General features: G+C 41.2%; 2 protein-coding genes across 2 annotated transcripts; one reads left to right on the top strand and one right to left on the bottom strand.

Moving 5' to 3' along the window:
* Nucleotides 1-1,204: 1,204 nt before the first annotated feature.
* Nucleotides 1,205-13,381, bottom strand: kif25 (kinesin family member 25). Its single transcript, XM_033649140.2, has 15 exons — nt 13,236-13,381; nt 13,025-13,090; nt 12,365-12,487; nt 12,068-12,209; nt 7,994-8,097; nt 7,822-7,907; nt 7,673-7,712; nt 7,521-7,588; nt 7,362-7,436; nt 7,030-7,176; nt 6,573-6,749; nt 4,668-4,822; nt 4,328-4,573; nt 3,992-4,147; nt 1,205-3,660 (listed from the first exon to the last, which is right to left on the bottom strand). The coding sequence occupies exons 1-15, from the start codon at nt 13,302-13,304 to the stop codon at nt 3,509-3,511; spliced, it is 1,806 nt and encodes a 601-aa protein (XP_033505031.2). The 5' UTR covers nt 13,305-13,381; the 3' UTR covers nt 1,205-3,508.
* Nucleotides 13,382-14,151: 770 nt separating this feature from the next.
* Nucleotides 14,152-17,117, top strand: ccdc167 (coiled-coil domain containing 167). Its single transcript, XM_033648322.2, has 4 exons — nt 14,152-14,287; nt 14,485-14,579; nt 14,732-14,784; nt 16,207-17,117. The coding sequence occupies exons 1-4, from the start codon at nt 14,237-14,239 to the stop codon at nt 16,323-16,325; spliced, it is 318 nt and encodes a 105-aa protein (XP_033504213.1). The 5' UTR covers nt 14,152-14,236; the 3' UTR covers nt 16,326-17,117.
* Nucleotides 17,118-17,625: the final 508 nt, after the last annotated feature.

The following is a 17,625-nucleotide window of genomic DNA, read 5'->3' as shown; positions in this document are numbered from 1 at the left end:
CATGATCAACCTAAATTAAGAGCTCCAGATATGTTTGAAGCCAGCTTTGAAGGGCCCAAAGAAGTCAAATCACTAACAATCAAATAAAGCTAACTCACTTATCCATGACTGAAGGACAGGGCTTTCCCTAAATGATCCAAGTCTGGAACTGTGGAGGAGAAATGTCCTGACTTAAGTCTCAGATTCTGTTTGTCAGATAGGTTAATGGTTAAAATAACAAGTTTACAGTTTCCTGCGCTGTCACACTTTCCTCTCACCTCCTCTTGTTCCTGTTTCTCTCTCATCTCATTCTCACTCATACCTCTTCACTCAGGTTCTTTACACCTCTCCCCGTCTTCTCACCTCTCCTCTCTTCCGTCTCTCTCTTCCCGGTCGCCTCCCTACAAACAGAGGAAGCTCCTGGAGTTTTCATGTTTATTATCTTGTCACTCTCATTATAATCTTATTTTTTGTCCTGTCACTCTTTATCCTCTAAGCCTGCAGTTTCAAAGACACTTTGGGCATTTGAGCTTTCATGTCAGGGCGGCACATGACATCTGCGCCTCAAAAACATGTCAGCTTTGGGACCGCGTGGATTAGAACTTGAACACATTGTGCAGAGCCCTCGTCGCAGTTTGCAGCACGCTGGTAGGAGGAGGCTTATTAAAAGTGAGTGTGTGTGTGTGTGTGTGTGTGTCTGAGGGGAGCTGAAGGAGATTTAATTACCAGATACAGTGTGTTATTCTATTCATGCTTGGAAAATGTCCAAATGTTTCACCTTGGAGGAAATTGCCTGATTTGTTGTCTTCCAACATTAAGCTGTCGTCAACAGACCTGAAATAGCTTCTGCAAATTATCATCAGCTGCTGCTCTTTAGCATCATGCTGATGGCTTCTGCCACACTCAACAATCACTTTTATAGCTCCTTACTTAAATTATGCTTATGCAGAATATTCCACCTGCCTGTAATTTACTGTAAAACAAAAGCTAAATATAATACAGCGTGATTGTATGTGCTCCTCTCTGCTGTAATCTACACAGCAGCAGACAGCTTATAGGAACAATCCCTCACAGTGGAAGTAGTTTACAAAGATAGCCTGCTGTGAGCAATAAATTGTTTATTTTTAGAGTTGACTGCACAATGTATTCAAACTCTGTTTTAATTACCTGATGACAGCAAGTTTTCCACTGCATTTAGTCAGGAACAGACTGATACACAACGATATCTGCACACCATCTGTTTATTTTAAAGTCATATTCACAGTTTTCTACAGAGGCTACTCTATCAAGGCGTTTCAAAGGTTTGTAATGTGTAACCAAAGACAGGTGATGCTTACAGAGTACATCAAAACATGTATAAACACTGCATAAACATGACTGCACCTGAACACTAAAAGAGAGAAGGCATGAGCAGCAAGACTACTTCAGTCAGGAAGCCTTTGCAGATACAGGACTGCTGACTTTTGGCATGATCTAATGCTTAATGGAGGTGGATATAAAAAAATATTTTATACTAAATTGATTTACCATTACTCCACCTTCATATAATACCATCTTCATTCATAATCACCATGTAATTGGGGTTTTTCACACATTAATAATGTGTCTAAAGCCCAGTTCAGATCAAAAGATTCAAGACCAGACGAAACCGTTTTAGGCGACTGGTTGTAGAACGTAAAGCACGTCACCTGTTTCTACAGCCAATCAGCTTGTAGTTAAGTCAGCTGGTCCGAGCCCTCTGTTTACGTCCTCATGGTGTGCCGGTGTCAGGTGTTAGGTTGCTGCTGCTGCTGCTTGCTTGCACACATTCTCAGTGACTGATTAATTGCCACTGGTTATATACATCACCGTGGCGTATTTATTATGAATACAGTCCATCGGATGCTCGTTTGTTTCTGTTTTTCACCGTTTCATCACTACTACAAATGCAGCTGTAGCCAGTACCTCACTATCACTATCCTCATTCATATTTCAAGAAGCTACAAATCATGTTCAGCCACAAAATAAGAAAAGCTGAAAACAGAAGTACGGAGAGTTGTTGCTTACAGATGATACACAATCTCATCTAGTTGCATTGGTGTGAACTGGCAGGTTTTTTAGAACGCTGCAGAACAGCGCATTGCAAGTAGTTGCAAATTTCAACCTATCATGTTGCAAATCTTGAGTCTGAACTGGGCTTTAGATTATAGCATCAAACAACCCCAATCCCCAAAAAGTTGGGACTCTATGTAAAATTTGCAAATATTTTTCAACCTATATTCAACTGAATTAATTGTTTTTTTTGTAAAATATACACTACACACATCTGAATTTGATGCCTGCAATATGTTCCAAAAAATGGAAAACAACTGTCTGTAAACACAGTTTGTTGCTGCATCTACAACTGCAAGTTCAGACTCTACCATGCAAAGTGAAACTCATATATCAACAACACCAACTTCTTTGGGCCTGAGCTCGTCTGAGATGAACTGACACAAAGTGAAAAAATGTGCTGTGGTCTGATGAGTCCATATGTCCACAACTGTTTTCGGAAATCATGGACAGCATGTCCTCTTGGTTAAAGAGGAAAAGGAACATCCAGATTGTTACCAGCACTAAGTTCAAAGCCAGCATCTGTGATGGTATGGGAGTGAGTAAGTGCCTGTGGCATCATGGGTAACTTGCACATCTGTGAAGGCACCATGAATGCTGAATGGTAAATAGAGGTTTAGGAGCAACATATGCTGCCATCCAGATGACATCTTTCTCAGAGATGTCCCCGATTGTTCCAGCAATGCAATGCCAAACCACATTCCGTACGTAACAACAGCGTGGCCTCACAGTAACAGAGTGCGGTTACTGGACTGGCCAGTCCAGTCTCCTATTGAACATGTGTGGCGCGTTATGAAGTGTAAAATACAACAACAGACACCCGGGAGTGTTGAACATCTGAGGTCGTATATCGAGCAATAATGGGAAAGAATTTCACTTTCAAAGCTTCAGTAGTGTCCTCAGTTCCTAAACACTTGCTGAGTGTTGTTAAAAAGAAAAGATGACGTAACACAGTGGTAAACAGGCCCCTGTCCCAACGTTTTTGGAATGTGTTGCAGGCATCAAAGTCAGACTGAGTGTATATTAACATAAAAAAAAGTTTATCAGTTTGAACATTAAATATCTTGTCTTTGCACTGTATTAAATTGAATATGTCAAAAAGCATTTGCACATCATTGCTTCCTGTTTTTATTTACGTTTTACACAGTGCCCCAACTTTTTTGGAATTGAGATTGAACAAGTATTTGCAGCTTTAGACAGCTATCTATTCCACACACACACACACCAAAAAAACCATATATGAGCAATTCTAACCAAATCAATCTATTTCCATGTTAAAGTACCTTCTAAAACTAAGTAGTGCCCACAGACTCTATCAAATAAAAATAACAAATTTGCAGGTATGGATCTTACACCCTCAAATCTGCTGTTGGCATGACTGATAGAACATATGTTGCCACGGCATCTGGAAAAGGATGAAATCTCTTTCTCTGTCTCGTCACTTAACTTTGGGGGTGTTATTCTTCCTTCGCGGAAGCTCCCTCTGGACCTGACGGGCCCGCGTGCCAAAGCCCAGAGACTGCAGAGACTCTGTGATGAAGCGCTGCGTGGGAGAGACACACAGCATCACCAGCAGCTTGGCATCGCCACCTGGTGGAGAAGATGGAGAAGGACAGGAGGGGGGTTTAGACTGGAAATGTTTCAGAACAACTGAAATATTAGATTACACACATTGTGCTTTTATTCTTGCCATTTTTGGGCGTGGACAAATATCTTTACCAGAACATCTTAGTTTTTTGAGTGATTCAGTGTTTGGGTATGTTTGTGTGTATGTCAGAGTTGGGGTTGGTGTGTGGAATCTCTCAGCTAGATGCGGACATTTTGGGGTTGAATGAATCTTTCCCAGGGGAAGCAGACACTGGAGGCATGAGTCATAGCCAGGTCATAAAGGAGCATGTGTGTGCGTGTGTGTGTGTCTCACCTATGGCATCCTGTAGCAGATGAGTGAGTTTGCTGTTCCTATAGGGGATGTGTGGTCTCTGCTCGGCCAGAGCTCCCAGGACATCAGACAGAGCAGAGAGACTGCGGTTTATGCAGGACACCTCCCACAGAGCTGCACCCGAAACTCCAGACATACCTGGCACACACACACAAACACACATATTTCTTTGCCCTCAAGATAAGTGAGTTGCTTAAAGCTCCATTTTGCTATATTGCATGTTAATACAGCTACAGTTTCCTCAAAACACTCAGGGACCCGTGTTCCCATGACATCTGTAAATTCAAGGAGCATCCTCAAGCACTGAGCCCCTCTCACCGACACACTCGCTCCCCGCCAAGTCCACCAGCTGCAGCTTGGTCCTGAACGGAGCTTGTGAGAGGCTCGGCCTCGGGGAAGGACACGGAGAATGGGAAGGGGAGCAGGGAGATGAGGCTGTGCTCGCGAAGAGACGATCATCAGATGATTGGCGGGCAGCGGGGTTGGCACGGCGACAGCGTGGGCTCCACCACTCCTTCTGAGTGGAGCGCTGCATGTCCTCCTTGGCACTCTGTAGCCTGCGAGCTGAATGAGAGAGGGCAATAAAGTCACAATGCAGGAGCGTGTGACCAACGTGAGTGGGTCTGTGAGTGTGAGTGTGTGTGTGACGGCATCTCACCCAGAGCCAGCGCGTTGGGGCTCTTAGAGGAAATGGTGAGGGTGACAATGAGGTGAGAGCGTGAGGAGTCAGCGTGGATGAGGGTGGGACTGTGAGCCCTGAGCTTCAGAACACTGTTAATGATCTGCATCACCTCAGAGGCGTTACTCACAGGCCTGTGAAACATATGAAACACATACACCATTACCTCACATTTTATACCTTAAAGCTGCTATAATCAATATTCATAATATTCCCAATGGATCAAATGACTACACATGTTAGAGATATAATTCATAGTGATAAGCACGCTGCAAATTTTCATCCAACTTGCTCTGTGGGGAGCAGCACCTTAACTTATTGTTCCAGTTTTACTGCCAGAAACTTTAACACTTGGTTCACTCTCACCACTCTCATAATGTCAGCCACAGCAGGCGGCCGCTGTCAGTGTTAAAGCTCTACAAACCCCACCCTACACTACCTGCATTTTACAGCTAAAGAGCCAGACACATCCCCTCATCAAATGGCCTGAAACACGACTCTAAATGAATGCTAGTGTTGCTCCATATCTGCTGCATGTGTAAATAAGCAATTTAAGCCATATCACCTTTAAAGGGACAGTTTACCCCAAAATCAAACATACATATTTTTCTTCTTATCTGTAGTGCTATTTATCAATCTAGATTGTTTTGGTGTGAGTGGCCAAGTGTTGGAGATATCAGCTGTAGAGATGCCTGCCTTCTCTCCAATATAATGGAACTAGATGGCACTCGGCTTGTGGTGCTCAACGTGCCAAAAAACAACATTTAAAAAACTCAACAGCAATGTCTCTTTCCAGAAATCATGAGCTGGTTACTCAAGATAATTCTCACTTGTTGTGAGTAGTTTCATGTAGAAACTATTTTCTTTCTACCAAACTACAACTACCAACTGTATCACTGCGCAGAAGGAAGTGTGCATCTACTGCTAGCTCACCTAGCACCACTGAGCTAAAGCTAGCTCAACTGAGGAGGACGGCATTAATGTTTACATTTCACGCTGTCAAACGCACAAGCCTCTCGTCCATGAGTAGATGCACACTTCCTTCTGCATGATGATACGGTTGGTAGTTGTAGTTTGGTAGAAAATAGTTCCTACATGAAACTGCTCACAACAAGGTCTGTGGATTATCTTGAGTAACCAGGTCATGATTTCTGGAAAGAGACATTGCTGTTGAGTTTTTAAATGTATTTTTTTGGCACTTTGAGCACCACAAGCTGAGTGCCATCTAGTTCCATTACATTCACGAGAAGGCAGACATCTCTACGGATGATATCTCCAATACTTAGTGACTCACACCAAAACAATCTATATTAATAAAAAGCACTACTTGCATAAAAGGAAATATGTGTTTTTGAGTTTGGGGTGAACTGTCCCTTGCTAGTTGCTGTTGTGTTTACAGCTTGTCTCAGCTGCCCCGAGTAAAACTTGAAATTAAGTTTAAGGATGAAATAACATTTTCTGGTCCACTTGGGTACTGAGGATTTACTTATAGAGTTTCTATGGAAAATAACTTAAAAAAAAAGTTGTATATTCACACATCCAGCAGATATGGAGCAACAGTAACATTCAGATGGAGTTGTGTTTCTGGCCACTTGAAGAAAATTAGGACATCCTAAACTCCCTCTCTTTTAGCTGTGTTTATGTCGCCAGCTAACATCTGAGAACTTAACTCTCTGTGGGTTCATCACTACAAGCAACTCATTTCCCATTGGACATCATTTGACACATTTTAACCATAAAAGAATTATTGATTAGTGGATTTTAAAAAGAAATGCTACTCCAAAAAACTATGTCATCTAGCAGCTAAGTCTCATATCACAGACCCTTCATAACAGAGTATAAAAGCTTTCGACACACAGTGACCTCTGCTCCGACTATACTCACTCCTGTGTGAGGGAGATGACCTGGCTGGTACCAGAGGAGGTAGTGATGACGTCCCGCCGCTGGTCGGCGGCATTGCCCTGCGCGTCTCTGGCCAGAAGGTCGAGCACCTCGTTGTTGTACACCTCCATCACTGACACCTCCACCGTGTGGGTCTCTGCAGGCTTCTCAGAGATCAGCCTGGGTCACACACACACAGGAACAGATACACAAGCATGGACACACAGAAAAACGAAAAGGTTAACCAAATTATATTCTATCTCAGCTCTCAGCGCACATTATACATTTATAGACTGAATTTTTTTCACTTCTGATGGATTTCAGGACTGAATTATAATATAGTACATTACACCAGATCTACTGCTGTTTTCAGCACATCATAAACACACTTTTCTCGCAGTCACCACACACTGTAAATATCACAAAAACAAACAAATTAAAAATGCCCTTTTTTTCTCACCGAAAGAGCTCAGCTGCAGCCTTGGGAATAACACCCTGCTGTGTCTCCTGCTGCGTCCCTGAGTGCTCCTCCAGCTGCTGGGATCCCATCATGGTGTAAGTCTTCCCACTGCCTGTCTGCCCGTACGCCATGATACACACATTATAGCTGCAGGGCAGGGAGGAGAATGACATCCTATACAAGCTGAAGCCATGCAGTCACAACATGCTGTTTGTCGTGTATTTCATTGTTTGTGCTTCATTCACGCAGGGTAGTGTCTAATGAGTGTAGCTGACTGAACACATGATGATGATTTGATATAGTGTATATTTTGTGTGCTTTTTCACACTCACCCGTCCAGCAGAGACGTGAGGAGCGGCTTGACCTCCTCAAACACTGCATCCTGTGAATCCTCTGGTCCATGCACTCTGGAGGAAACAAAGAGCAATCATTAATAGGTAGAAACTTAAATGGAGTAAAACACATTGTATCAGGATAGTGTTTGATTTTACCTCTCAAACTCAAACATCTTGTTTTGCACTGGCATCCCCGATCTTATGCAATTCACCGTCACCGTGTCCTTTGAACAAACGATAACATGAACAAGTGAGGACGCTGAAGCAGCTACAAAATAGAATAAATTCTAAGATTGTGTGAAACTCACATCACTGATCACAGACACCACTTCTTCTGATGATGCAGGCCTGACAGAGAAAAGAATTGGATCATTTTTAGCTTTTCACACACATAAAAAATCATCTCAGCTATCATGCATTAGTCTATATTGTTCTGATGAATCATGAGTTCACCAACTTTGACCCAGAGGTGGAGGACTGGACGTGGTCGAAGGGTAGAACTGGTCGCACTCTGCAGTGAACCCTGATGTTCCCCCTTAGCTCCTGAAGCAAAACAAAGACAGTAGAAGGTCAGAATCAGAGCCTACAGTCTGACGCATTATCTTTGGACTCTAAACATGTGTCCTCACCACCAGTGCATTATGGAGCTCCTTCCTCCTCTGCCTCTCGGCCCTGCACCTCTCCCTCTCCTCCTCCAGAGAGCGCTCCAGAGCTGCGACACCAGCTTGTAAGTCTGCACAGGAAGAACAGATAGATAGTTAAAGGGTCAGTACACTCAAAATCAAAAAGAGGAACACTGAAACGCCTCCACCAGCCTCTGCACTGCCTTAGATAAACAAACATGTAGCTCAAGCTAAGTAGAAAGCTGTTAAGTGAATGAATGGCTGTTTGTGTAAGAATCAACTCCAAAGCCAGAAGCATCTGTTCTCCAGTGTAAATCTTTGAATTCAGGCCAAGTCTGTAATCCTGGAGCACACCTGGCACCACACACCTCCATTCACTCAGCACAGAGTGACATTCAAGAATAGCCTTGGTTAGACATAAATAGAACTGACTACTGTGGGAGGTTTTATTTCTATAGGTTTAAAGAGCACACTCAAAAATTCCATATACCGGCAACAAAACAGCTAAAATATCTTCTTTCGATGTAAAATGTCAACCTGTAATTTATTTATTGGTTTATTTTTTCGGCATACTTATTGTAAGACCATCACATTTCTCCTGGCCTTCATCAGGGTCATCCACACGTTGGTTGTTCTATACAAGTGTCGCTGTAGTTTTGATGTCTTTAGACTTCTTTCCCGTCTAAATAAAAATAAATAATATAACATGTACTTTGGATTGTTACTGCAATGTAATGGTGTCTTGTAAACCCATTAGGGTCGGGCACATGTAAGTGTGCATGACATAAAATAAAAAAAATCAATCAATATATAACGTGTCTTCATGAGGAGACTATTTTTTACAGAAGACTTATTGAGAGCGTTATTACATGGTGCAACAACAATCACCTTAAAGTCGGTATCAGCACACCCAAAGTGCTTGCGTTGAACTGCCAGAGGAACTGGAGAGAGCACAAAGTTACAGCCATGACAGCAGACAATATAATGTGAATATTGCTGCGTAAAAAGTTACAAAATCTAAAACATGGATGGGTCATGCACATCTTCAACCTGGCAGCACAGACGATCTATACAATCAACACAGTTTCAAGCTGGACACTCAAGATTAGTGTCATCAGTTCAGTATTTCCCCTGTTCCTGAAATATGATGTATGTTCTTGCAGAACATTATGATGTCACTGTGAATGTGGCCTTTGACCTTTTGGATATAAAATGTCATCACTTTATCATTTATCCTGTTCGACAGTTGTATGAAATTTTCTAGTCACAGTGACCTCTGACTAGTAAAATCTAACCAGTTCATTATTGAGTCCAAGTGGACGTTTGTGCCAAATTTGAAGATATTCCCTCAAGGCCTTCCTAGGATATCGCTTTCACAAATTGGATCGAAATGCTTTTGGTCACAGCTGTTGCCAGCGCAAAGGCTTAAAAAAGGTTCTGGGTGCTGTTGCTGCACCCAAGGTGAAACTTTCCCAATCTGCAGTTATTCTAGAGGACAGTATGCACAAACATCAGTACAGCAATAGGTCAACAGGCATCAGCAAATCCACTTTTCATGTCTCTGACTCTCTTAAACAAAATAAGGAAGTGGTTCAATCGCTTTTAATGCTGGCGAGGAAAGCCATCATGGTGAAATGGGTTGGGGACAACCTTAATTCTGTATATATGTGGAAAACCTTGCTCTCTGAGGTGTGACTCTGGAAAAATAGGACATTATATTGATAGAAGGCCTCATTTTTTTCTGCAGAAGTGGAAGGAACCATTGGAATCACTTGGAATCACTTGGACTTAAATATAATATGCATAGGTAAAAATTGGATAGATGACTGAAATGGGACAGTGGAATGAATCGGACTGATGTACACAATAATTAATAAGCTCAACTCATGTAAATGCAATGCCTACTTTTTTTGGACCAGTCTCATAATGTTATGTTACATTATAGTTTGTAAGATTGATTCTTGGGAAAATCTGAATGAAAAGAGTTATAAAAAAAACATTCCCAATCATGTAGTTACAAAAAAAAAAAAAAAAAAAAAACAGCTTCAGAATCAATCTCTTTATCTGGGGTTGATGCGATGATTCCACTAATGAGATATTAACCGACTTTGCAAACGCTTTGTAATGATGCATATTAAATCTAATTTGGGACAGATTTTCACTTTAATAGCCTGACAGATGGTTGACCACCAACCACACAGCCAGCACAGCTCTGTAAATCACAAAGTGCTCCAGAGCACATGTAGGAAATATGAAGTTAAAACCAATTTACATACAATATAAAATTCAATTATGATCAAAGTAGCTAATTAAATGCAACATAAATGTAATTAAGACAAATGTCCTAGTCGTTTAAATTACAACCGTAAAGATCTGATGCTAACAGGAAAGAGAATATTTTGTATTAAGTGAACAATAACAATAAAAGGTCAAGAAAAGCCATTTTTCAGCATTATATCCAGCACATGCTCAGGAAAATCAGTCACCACCAATCATGAGAGCCAACACTAACAAGCTGACTTGTGAGACTACATTAGAACAAGACACTCAACCTTGGACAACCTCGAAGGGCGGGGTGAGGGAGAAGAGGGGAGGGACAGCGTGAGAGGATTACCAGCAAACACACACTAATCAAGACGCAGCCAGCACATAACCTGTAAACCACTTTAGAATGGAGAGACACAGAGAGGGTGAATGAGTGAGCAGGATGGAAAAGTTCATAAAACTGAGAGGTAGAAAATGTGAAACCAGAGGCAGCAAATTTTTAAAATATCTATCCATCAATAACTTTTGACAATTTGAAAAGCTCCTCTGTGGTTTACAATACTTGGCAGCAGCTGAGTAGACTGAGTAGCATATTAAGATGAGCAGATGCTGGTGCAGAATCTATTAAGGATAATAAGTTATTGTTTATTGTAACACCTGCTGTGCAGACCACTGGACAGCGGCACTAAGAAAACTTTAATAAAATTACTACCCTGCTATGAAAAGTTACATAGGATTCTTAAAATGTGTGCATGTGGAGCATGTAAATAGACATACATAAGTAATATTGGCTGATTGTTATTTGAATTTTAAGACCGCATCAGTCCCAAACAATACAGGTGTACAGAGTCCAGTAGACTCTCCACAGTCAAGTGTGATCAGAACAGAACATCCTAACTTATGCAATGCCACAGTGTCCTTTTAAAGGGACAGTTTGGATTTTCTGAAGTGGGGTTGTATGAGGTACTTATCCAGTCACCTAAAAAAACTCAAACAGTTCAAGTGGAAGTACATTTAGACTATTTTTACCACTCAACCTTACTGTCAGACAGCCCTTTGCAACGGGGAACTGAAGCCAATATATTGTGTTTTTCAAAGCCACCAGACTCCATTGACAAAAGCAGCGGTTTTAGCTCACTGAACAAAGGAGCTGCTCATCTACAGCTGCCTCGAACGGTACTTTGTTTGCGTTATTGTGTGCCTTCAGTGAATCCGAACTACCCTTTTTAAACACAAAAGCCACACAATAACACAAACTAACTAATCAAGGCAGCGTTAGGCCATCAACTCTTCAGGAAGGTAAAATATTGTTTTTATCAATGGAGTCTGGCTTTGAAGAGAGCATAGGTAAGTTTGACTTTCAGTTCAGTTTCCTGTCAAAAAGAGCTGCTGACGGCTAGGTAAAGCAGTGAAAATATTCCAAACATAGTGTACACTTAAACCATTGTTTTCTTTAGATGGCTGAAATATGATTTGCTGCTGCCCCCTGTCCACAGCAGTAAATTGCTTAGCTTCCATGGTGGTACTCCTGCCGGCTTCTCTAAACTGGGGTCATGTCGACCACCATCTACTACAATTAATCCACTAACTATACATATATGCCCAGCACTGATCCAATATTTTGACCCTTTAAATTAGAAACTACCACATCATGTCCAAATTTGGTTTTTCTAACTCTAAACAATTACCAAGATGGTGCCGAACAGTACACCAAAATCCCAGCCTGAAGACATATCTTAAGAACCATATCCTGAAGATGATGTTAAAGGCGCTGCATATATGTTAACTTATGGTGCCACACACTTGCATACTTACTCTGGATCTCGTCTCCATGGTGGCCGTTTAGAGAAGAGCTGGCTTGCGCTACTTTTTCCAGCAGCTGTTTGCTCTGCTCCTCCAGCTCAGTGGAAAAACTCAGATAAACTGCAAAAAGTTCGCTCAAGTCCTGCTTCACAGCCTGCCACACACACAGAGAGAGGACATATGAATGGTGTACGGCTCTGTGTGTGTGTGTGTGTGTGTGTGTTTCTGAGTTGCTTTACATGACTTTGGATGCACCTCAACAAAACGACCATAATAACAACTCACACTTTAATTTCAGTGTATTCCTACCTGGACCTCAGAGAGCAGTTTGGCGAGGGCTGATTGGGTTATCTTCTGTGCACTCCTCTGGTGCTGATGATCATCAAGGGCCTTGGATTCCTCATCATGGTCCCGACGGAGTTTCCCCTGACACTACAAAGACATATGACACCAACGTACTTAATCTGCAAATAAGATATTCTCCTACTTGTATGTCATGCTTAAATGCTGCACAGCAAGTGAATATATGGCTTCACACCTGGAAGAGTTTTAAGTTATCCAGCTATATTCATTTTTGTACATTCATCTGTATTTTGATTGTCAGGGGAAAAGACAGGAGTACTTAACAATACAAATGATGTTTACTTTATATTTCCCAACAAGCCAAGTCTGTGAGCAAGCATGCACAGTATCAGGACCCTTGAACTAGCACTCTTGATCAAATACAAAGTGGGTCTCTATAATACACCTTCAAGTGAACTAACAGATATGATCCAACTCCTGAGGCAGTCACTGAGGTGTAAAAATCTGTTGAATTTAAACCAAGTGTCGACAACATACACACATGCACACACACACTTGGCACGAAAGGTAATACATTCATCTATAGCAGAACACAATAGTGTGAACAGAGAGTCCAATGGGTCTATGTTTAAGCCTGTAAGTAATGAATGACAGAAATCTTCTTACCTCTGCAAGTCTTAAATGAAGAATAGCATTCTCTGTCTCCAGCTCCAGTATTCGCTCCTCTTTACTCTGAAAACACAGTGAAACACAGCAAATAATCTGGGTTTCAAAAGCTGTATCTGAGTGTAGAGTTATTTGGAAAACATGCATCGTTAAACTACAATCTCCAAAAGTCAACTAATCTGACATTAAGCATCCACCAACAGTGATTTACCCTCAGTTTGTGCTCCAGCAGGTGGACCTGATGTGCAAATATCTGGTCACGGTTTATAAAGAGAGGCATTATTTCCTTATTAAAGAAAGTAAACTAGCAGAGGTGAGAATGGACAGCCTCGTCCCTTTCTTTCCCTCACAGCTGATCTAGTCGTGTCCTCTCAGGTCATATAATCCGATTAACGGTCAACAACAACTCTGTCAACTCTGCTCACCTGACTGCTTCTCAGAGGGGAGGGGGGGGCAGGCTATTCACATGGCAGTGTCTTCATATATAATGATAGTATGATCACTTTTGTAGCTTCTGAGGGCGAAATACAAGCAGGGTTTAATTTATAATAACTCTAATCAGACTTTAGTAAAACAAGGTTTAAAATGAGTAAATCCATATTTCAAATTAAGCAGAGGTCTGATGCACCATTAACAGTTTAGTGACGTCATGTTTATTTACTTAAACAGACTTTAAACTTGGTTAAATCAATAGGGACAAGCTCATATTGAAATTAAAATAATCAATAAACACTTAATTAAATAAATACATACGTAATCAGTATGTTGTCGGCACCTAGTAAGTATAAAAGAGAGGTGGAGGGTGGGCGTTAACTGTTTAAACGGCTGCTTCACCGTGACAGTGAACGTCACATCGTTGCTAGCTAGCTAGCTAAAAAGTTGCTAGCTTAACGGTTGTCATGGTGGCTCGGCAAAATGGCTCAAACTTCTACTCCTTACAGAAAAACTTGTAGGGCGAATTAATGGAAAAATATTGCGAGTATATATTGTGTATGCCAAACAGGTCCCCATCCCTTTACAGTCTATGAGAATGACACAACTAATTGAGCGTGTATTGCTAACGTTACACGACAGAGGGCAGCAACGCCTCAAGAGAAGCGATGCGCAAAAGCAAATGAAGTAAACGAAGAAGAACGACTAGGGAGGGGGGGAAACACTTCCGCATAGTCACAGTTTATCAGCTAGGCTGTTTGAAGCAGGACCTGTCACATAATGGCTAAATTAAAAGACAAAAGACGAGAGAAAATCAGCGTCGCCACTGAGGTAAGATGTGTCACTGTCTGTAGCTAAATTAGCTAACGTTAGCTGGCTAGCGGGTTAGCTCTTTAGCATGCTTAATCTGAACTCACTTACAGATTTCATTCATTCATTCATTCACAGTCATGTCTGGTGACTATCTCGGTTAATGTTGCCCACTCTTACCTTTACCTGCTGTCATGTCTCACCTGTAACTATTGTAGATTGACCGTTTGGAGGAGCGGCGGGCGCGTTGCCAAGACAACCTGGAGAGGGCTGAGTTCAGGAGCAGGAAGGAGAAGCTGTCTGACAAGGACAGGTAAGGATGAGGATGATGATGATGATGATAGTGGTGGCTAAAAATACTTTCAAAGATAAAACCCCACACGAGTAAACACCTTACTAACTTTGCGGCTTGTCCTGAGAGTGAAACCTATATGTGTGGTGCTGTCTCTCCTCTCTGCTCTACAGACAGGAGCTGGAAGATGAAATGACAATCATAAATGAGAGGGTGCAAAAGTTAGGTAAGTCTATATCCACCATACCATACTGTCCACATCACTGTAGGTATATACAAGAATGTAATTTATTATAAAGCATTCTGTCCTACCAAGTCTATTTATCATTTATATTTCCACATACGTACAGTTTAGATAAACAGGAAGAACTGTTGTAGGGACTAAGCTACAGAGTTTCCATCAGAACAATGATGGCAACCCTTTAATGTAACATTCAATGTTATTATAGTCTATTACTGTACATTTCTTTCCCACAGGCTGTCACTGTGATGAACACTTAACACTAATCCATAGTGTCAGGAACAATCCCTGTGTAATAACACTGTAAAATCAAGCAACCATTTCACCAGTAAATTATATATTTTAATAGTTTAAACACACACTGTAAACATGTAAATTGCTGTCAAACATAATTGAAGCAAGCTGCATACACTGTCACATCAACCTACCTCATATAAGCAACCTCTTACATTTATATTGTGTATGTGTACTGTATGTGTTCTAGTACCATTTGCACTTGTTAGTTTGTTAACCAACTCATTGTGGTGGTGTTGTTTTCACACACACTTACACACATATATACACTGATCAGCCAAAACATTAAAACCACTGGTGGGTGAAGTGAATCTTGTCACAATGCAATATTCTGCTGGGAAGCCTTGGGTCCTGGGACAAACAGCTCAATACGTCAACCTCACCTCAAAATTCCCCAGATCCCAATCTGAGAAAGCATTTGTGGGACGTGCTGGTACCTCAGGAGGTACTCCCAGTCACGTTCGGGCTGACTTGTCAAGGTATGGACACAGGACCTTCAGGGGTGTCCTGTCTCGCACCATGACAGTGGTGGCAGATACTTTGAGTCCTGTGGGTTGTGAGGTGGGGTACCAACACGTCCCACGGATGCTCAATCAGATTGGGATCAGGGGAATTTAGAGGCTGGGTCGGCACCTTGAGCTCTTTGTCGTGTTCCTAAGTCCTTCTTGGTCTGCAGCAGTATTTTGGTGGATGGAGTGAGTCAAGTGGCATCCACATGAATGCTAGGACCCAATGTTTCTTTGGTTATAATGTTGTGGCTGATTGGTGTGTGTACATGTACCTTTGTATATAGATATTTATATCTGTACTTAATAGTTAAATGTTTATGTTTACCCTATCCAGCTTTATTGTCCTTGGTTTAACTGCATGCCAATCCTGTATATGTACTTTAAGAGACATGAAACAGAAAAAAAATGTAGTCAAATTCCTCGTTAATGCACACGTACTTGCTGATTAAAGTTGATTCTGATCTGATTTTAGTCTGTCATCACTACAGTACGTCACCATCAGAGCAACTGCAGGTTTTGTTCCCTCAAAAGGTTTCATATTTAAGGGAAAATAATGGCTGCCATACATTAGTGCCTTCACTTTAATCTTGTTTGTCATTTCTAGACAAGGAGCTGGAGACGTTAAGAGGAGAGAATCGCAAAAACATGCTGCTGTCAGTCGCTCTGCTGGTCATCAGCGCTCTCTTCTACTACGTCTTCATTTACAGTGACGAGGACGTCTAATAGGACCTGGTATGTTAAAAGGACCTAATGCTCTGAGAAGAACAACCACCTCAGGACAATGTTGTCGTGACATAAAGACATAAGCTCAAGGGCTGCGTTGATGAAATACTTCAGTTCTGCCTCTAGATGGCACCATTGTCATTGTCTTGATCTCTTCTGGTGCACAGTCAGGACCCCAGTACAGCTTCTTGGACTGAAGTGACTCATGAAGGTGAAGTGAGTGACAATTTTTCTCATCTTGTGTACAGTCATAGTCTATATTTTCATCGCTGTACAAAAATCTTACTGTTTATTATGACATGCAACATGAAGAGGGATTTATATACAGCAGTTTGACCCTTACTAAATAAACTATGAATATAAAGTTTGCCTTATGCCACAAATAACGCCAAAGTAATATTACTGTGTTTTATATGATATATCAAAGAAATGCTTCATCAAATGGTGCCAGCCAAGTCTGTTTGTCCTTTCAGTCACATATAAATATCTGACGATGCATGGTGCACGTGATGTGTGCAGTTACACAGATGAAAATATTTGATACATTTGTTTTTGGAGTTGTACAGCATGTTTTAAACAGAAGAAAAGAACCTGAAGAATGTATTTTTGTTTTGATACTCATGCCGACCATTCACCCATCTCCTAATAAAAGCTGCAATATGGCAAACATGCTGACAAATTACTCTTTTTGAAATATGCATGTGGAAAATTGTGTAATGAGAAGTGGGTTGGGTCATTATAACTGATTTGTTTTTCATGAAAAAAATAAAATTTACTATATTTGGAAGCATTTTAATTGTGTTGTTTGTAGGGTCCTTATCTGCAGACGATTCGTATTTTTATTTATAAAAATATGGCCTTTGTAAGTGGAGTTTATTACATGATTCATGGCGGTAATACGGGGCCAAATTTCTCATAATTGTGTGTCATTTTTGAAAGCAATTTGTGTTTTGCTTTCAACAAACAAGACCAACAAATAGTACAACAGAAGATTTAACATGTAGGAGGACATCACTTCTCAGTGGGTGAGATGTTCTGATCAGGAAGTTTATTGTTTGACACTAGACAAGGGGAGGAGGCGTAATTCTTCACCCTGCGACACAGTCGTGGTGTGAACAGTGTGGCGCTTGGGGCAGTCTGAGGACAACACTGTAAAAAGTTTTCTCTACTCTGAGTGGATAAAAAAAAACTAAGACAAGAATCACTTAAGTGTGTCTCCTCTCCATTAGCTGTGTTCCCATTCAGGACTGAATTAGATTTAATAGGTGAAGTAATGGCAGTGCTTTTTTTCACCTAGTTT

Source organism: Epinephelus lanceolatus, chromosome 13, assembly GCF_041903045.1.
Source record: "Epinephelus lanceolatus isolate andai-2023 chromosome 13, ASM4190304v1, whole genome shotgun sequence".
NCBI classification, from domain to species: Eukaryota; Metazoa; Chordata; class Actinopteri; order Perciformes; family Serranidae; genus Epinephelus; species Epinephelus lanceolatus.
This window is presented reverse-complemented; position numbering and strand designations above follow the sequence as displayed.

Coding starts and splice junctions, on each gene's coding strand:
- kif25 (XM_033649140.2), bottom strand. CDS start 13,304: ATGCCTCTCTTTATAAACCGTGACCAGATATTTGCACATCAGGTCCAC. Junction 7,177..7,361: donor CTCACGTCTCTGCTGGACGG/GTGAGTGTGAAA, acceptor CCTGCCCTGCAG/CTATAATGTGTGTATCATGG. Junction 4,148..4,327: donor GGCGGGGAGCGAGTGTGTCG/GTGAGAGGGGCT, acceptor TGTGTGTGCCAG/GTATGTCTGGAGTTTCGGGT.
- ccdc167 (XM_033648322.2), top strand. CDS start 14,237: ATGGCTAAATTAAAAGACAAAAGACGAGAGAAAATCAGCGTCGCCACT. Junction 14,288..14,484: donor AAATCAGCGTCGCCACTGAG/GTAAGATGTGTC, acceptor TAACTATTGTAG/ATTGACCGTTTGGAGGAGCG. Junction 14,580..14,731: donor AAGCTGTCTGACAAGGACAG/GTAAGGATGAGG, acceptor TCTGCTCTACAG/ACAGGAGCTGGAAGATGAAA.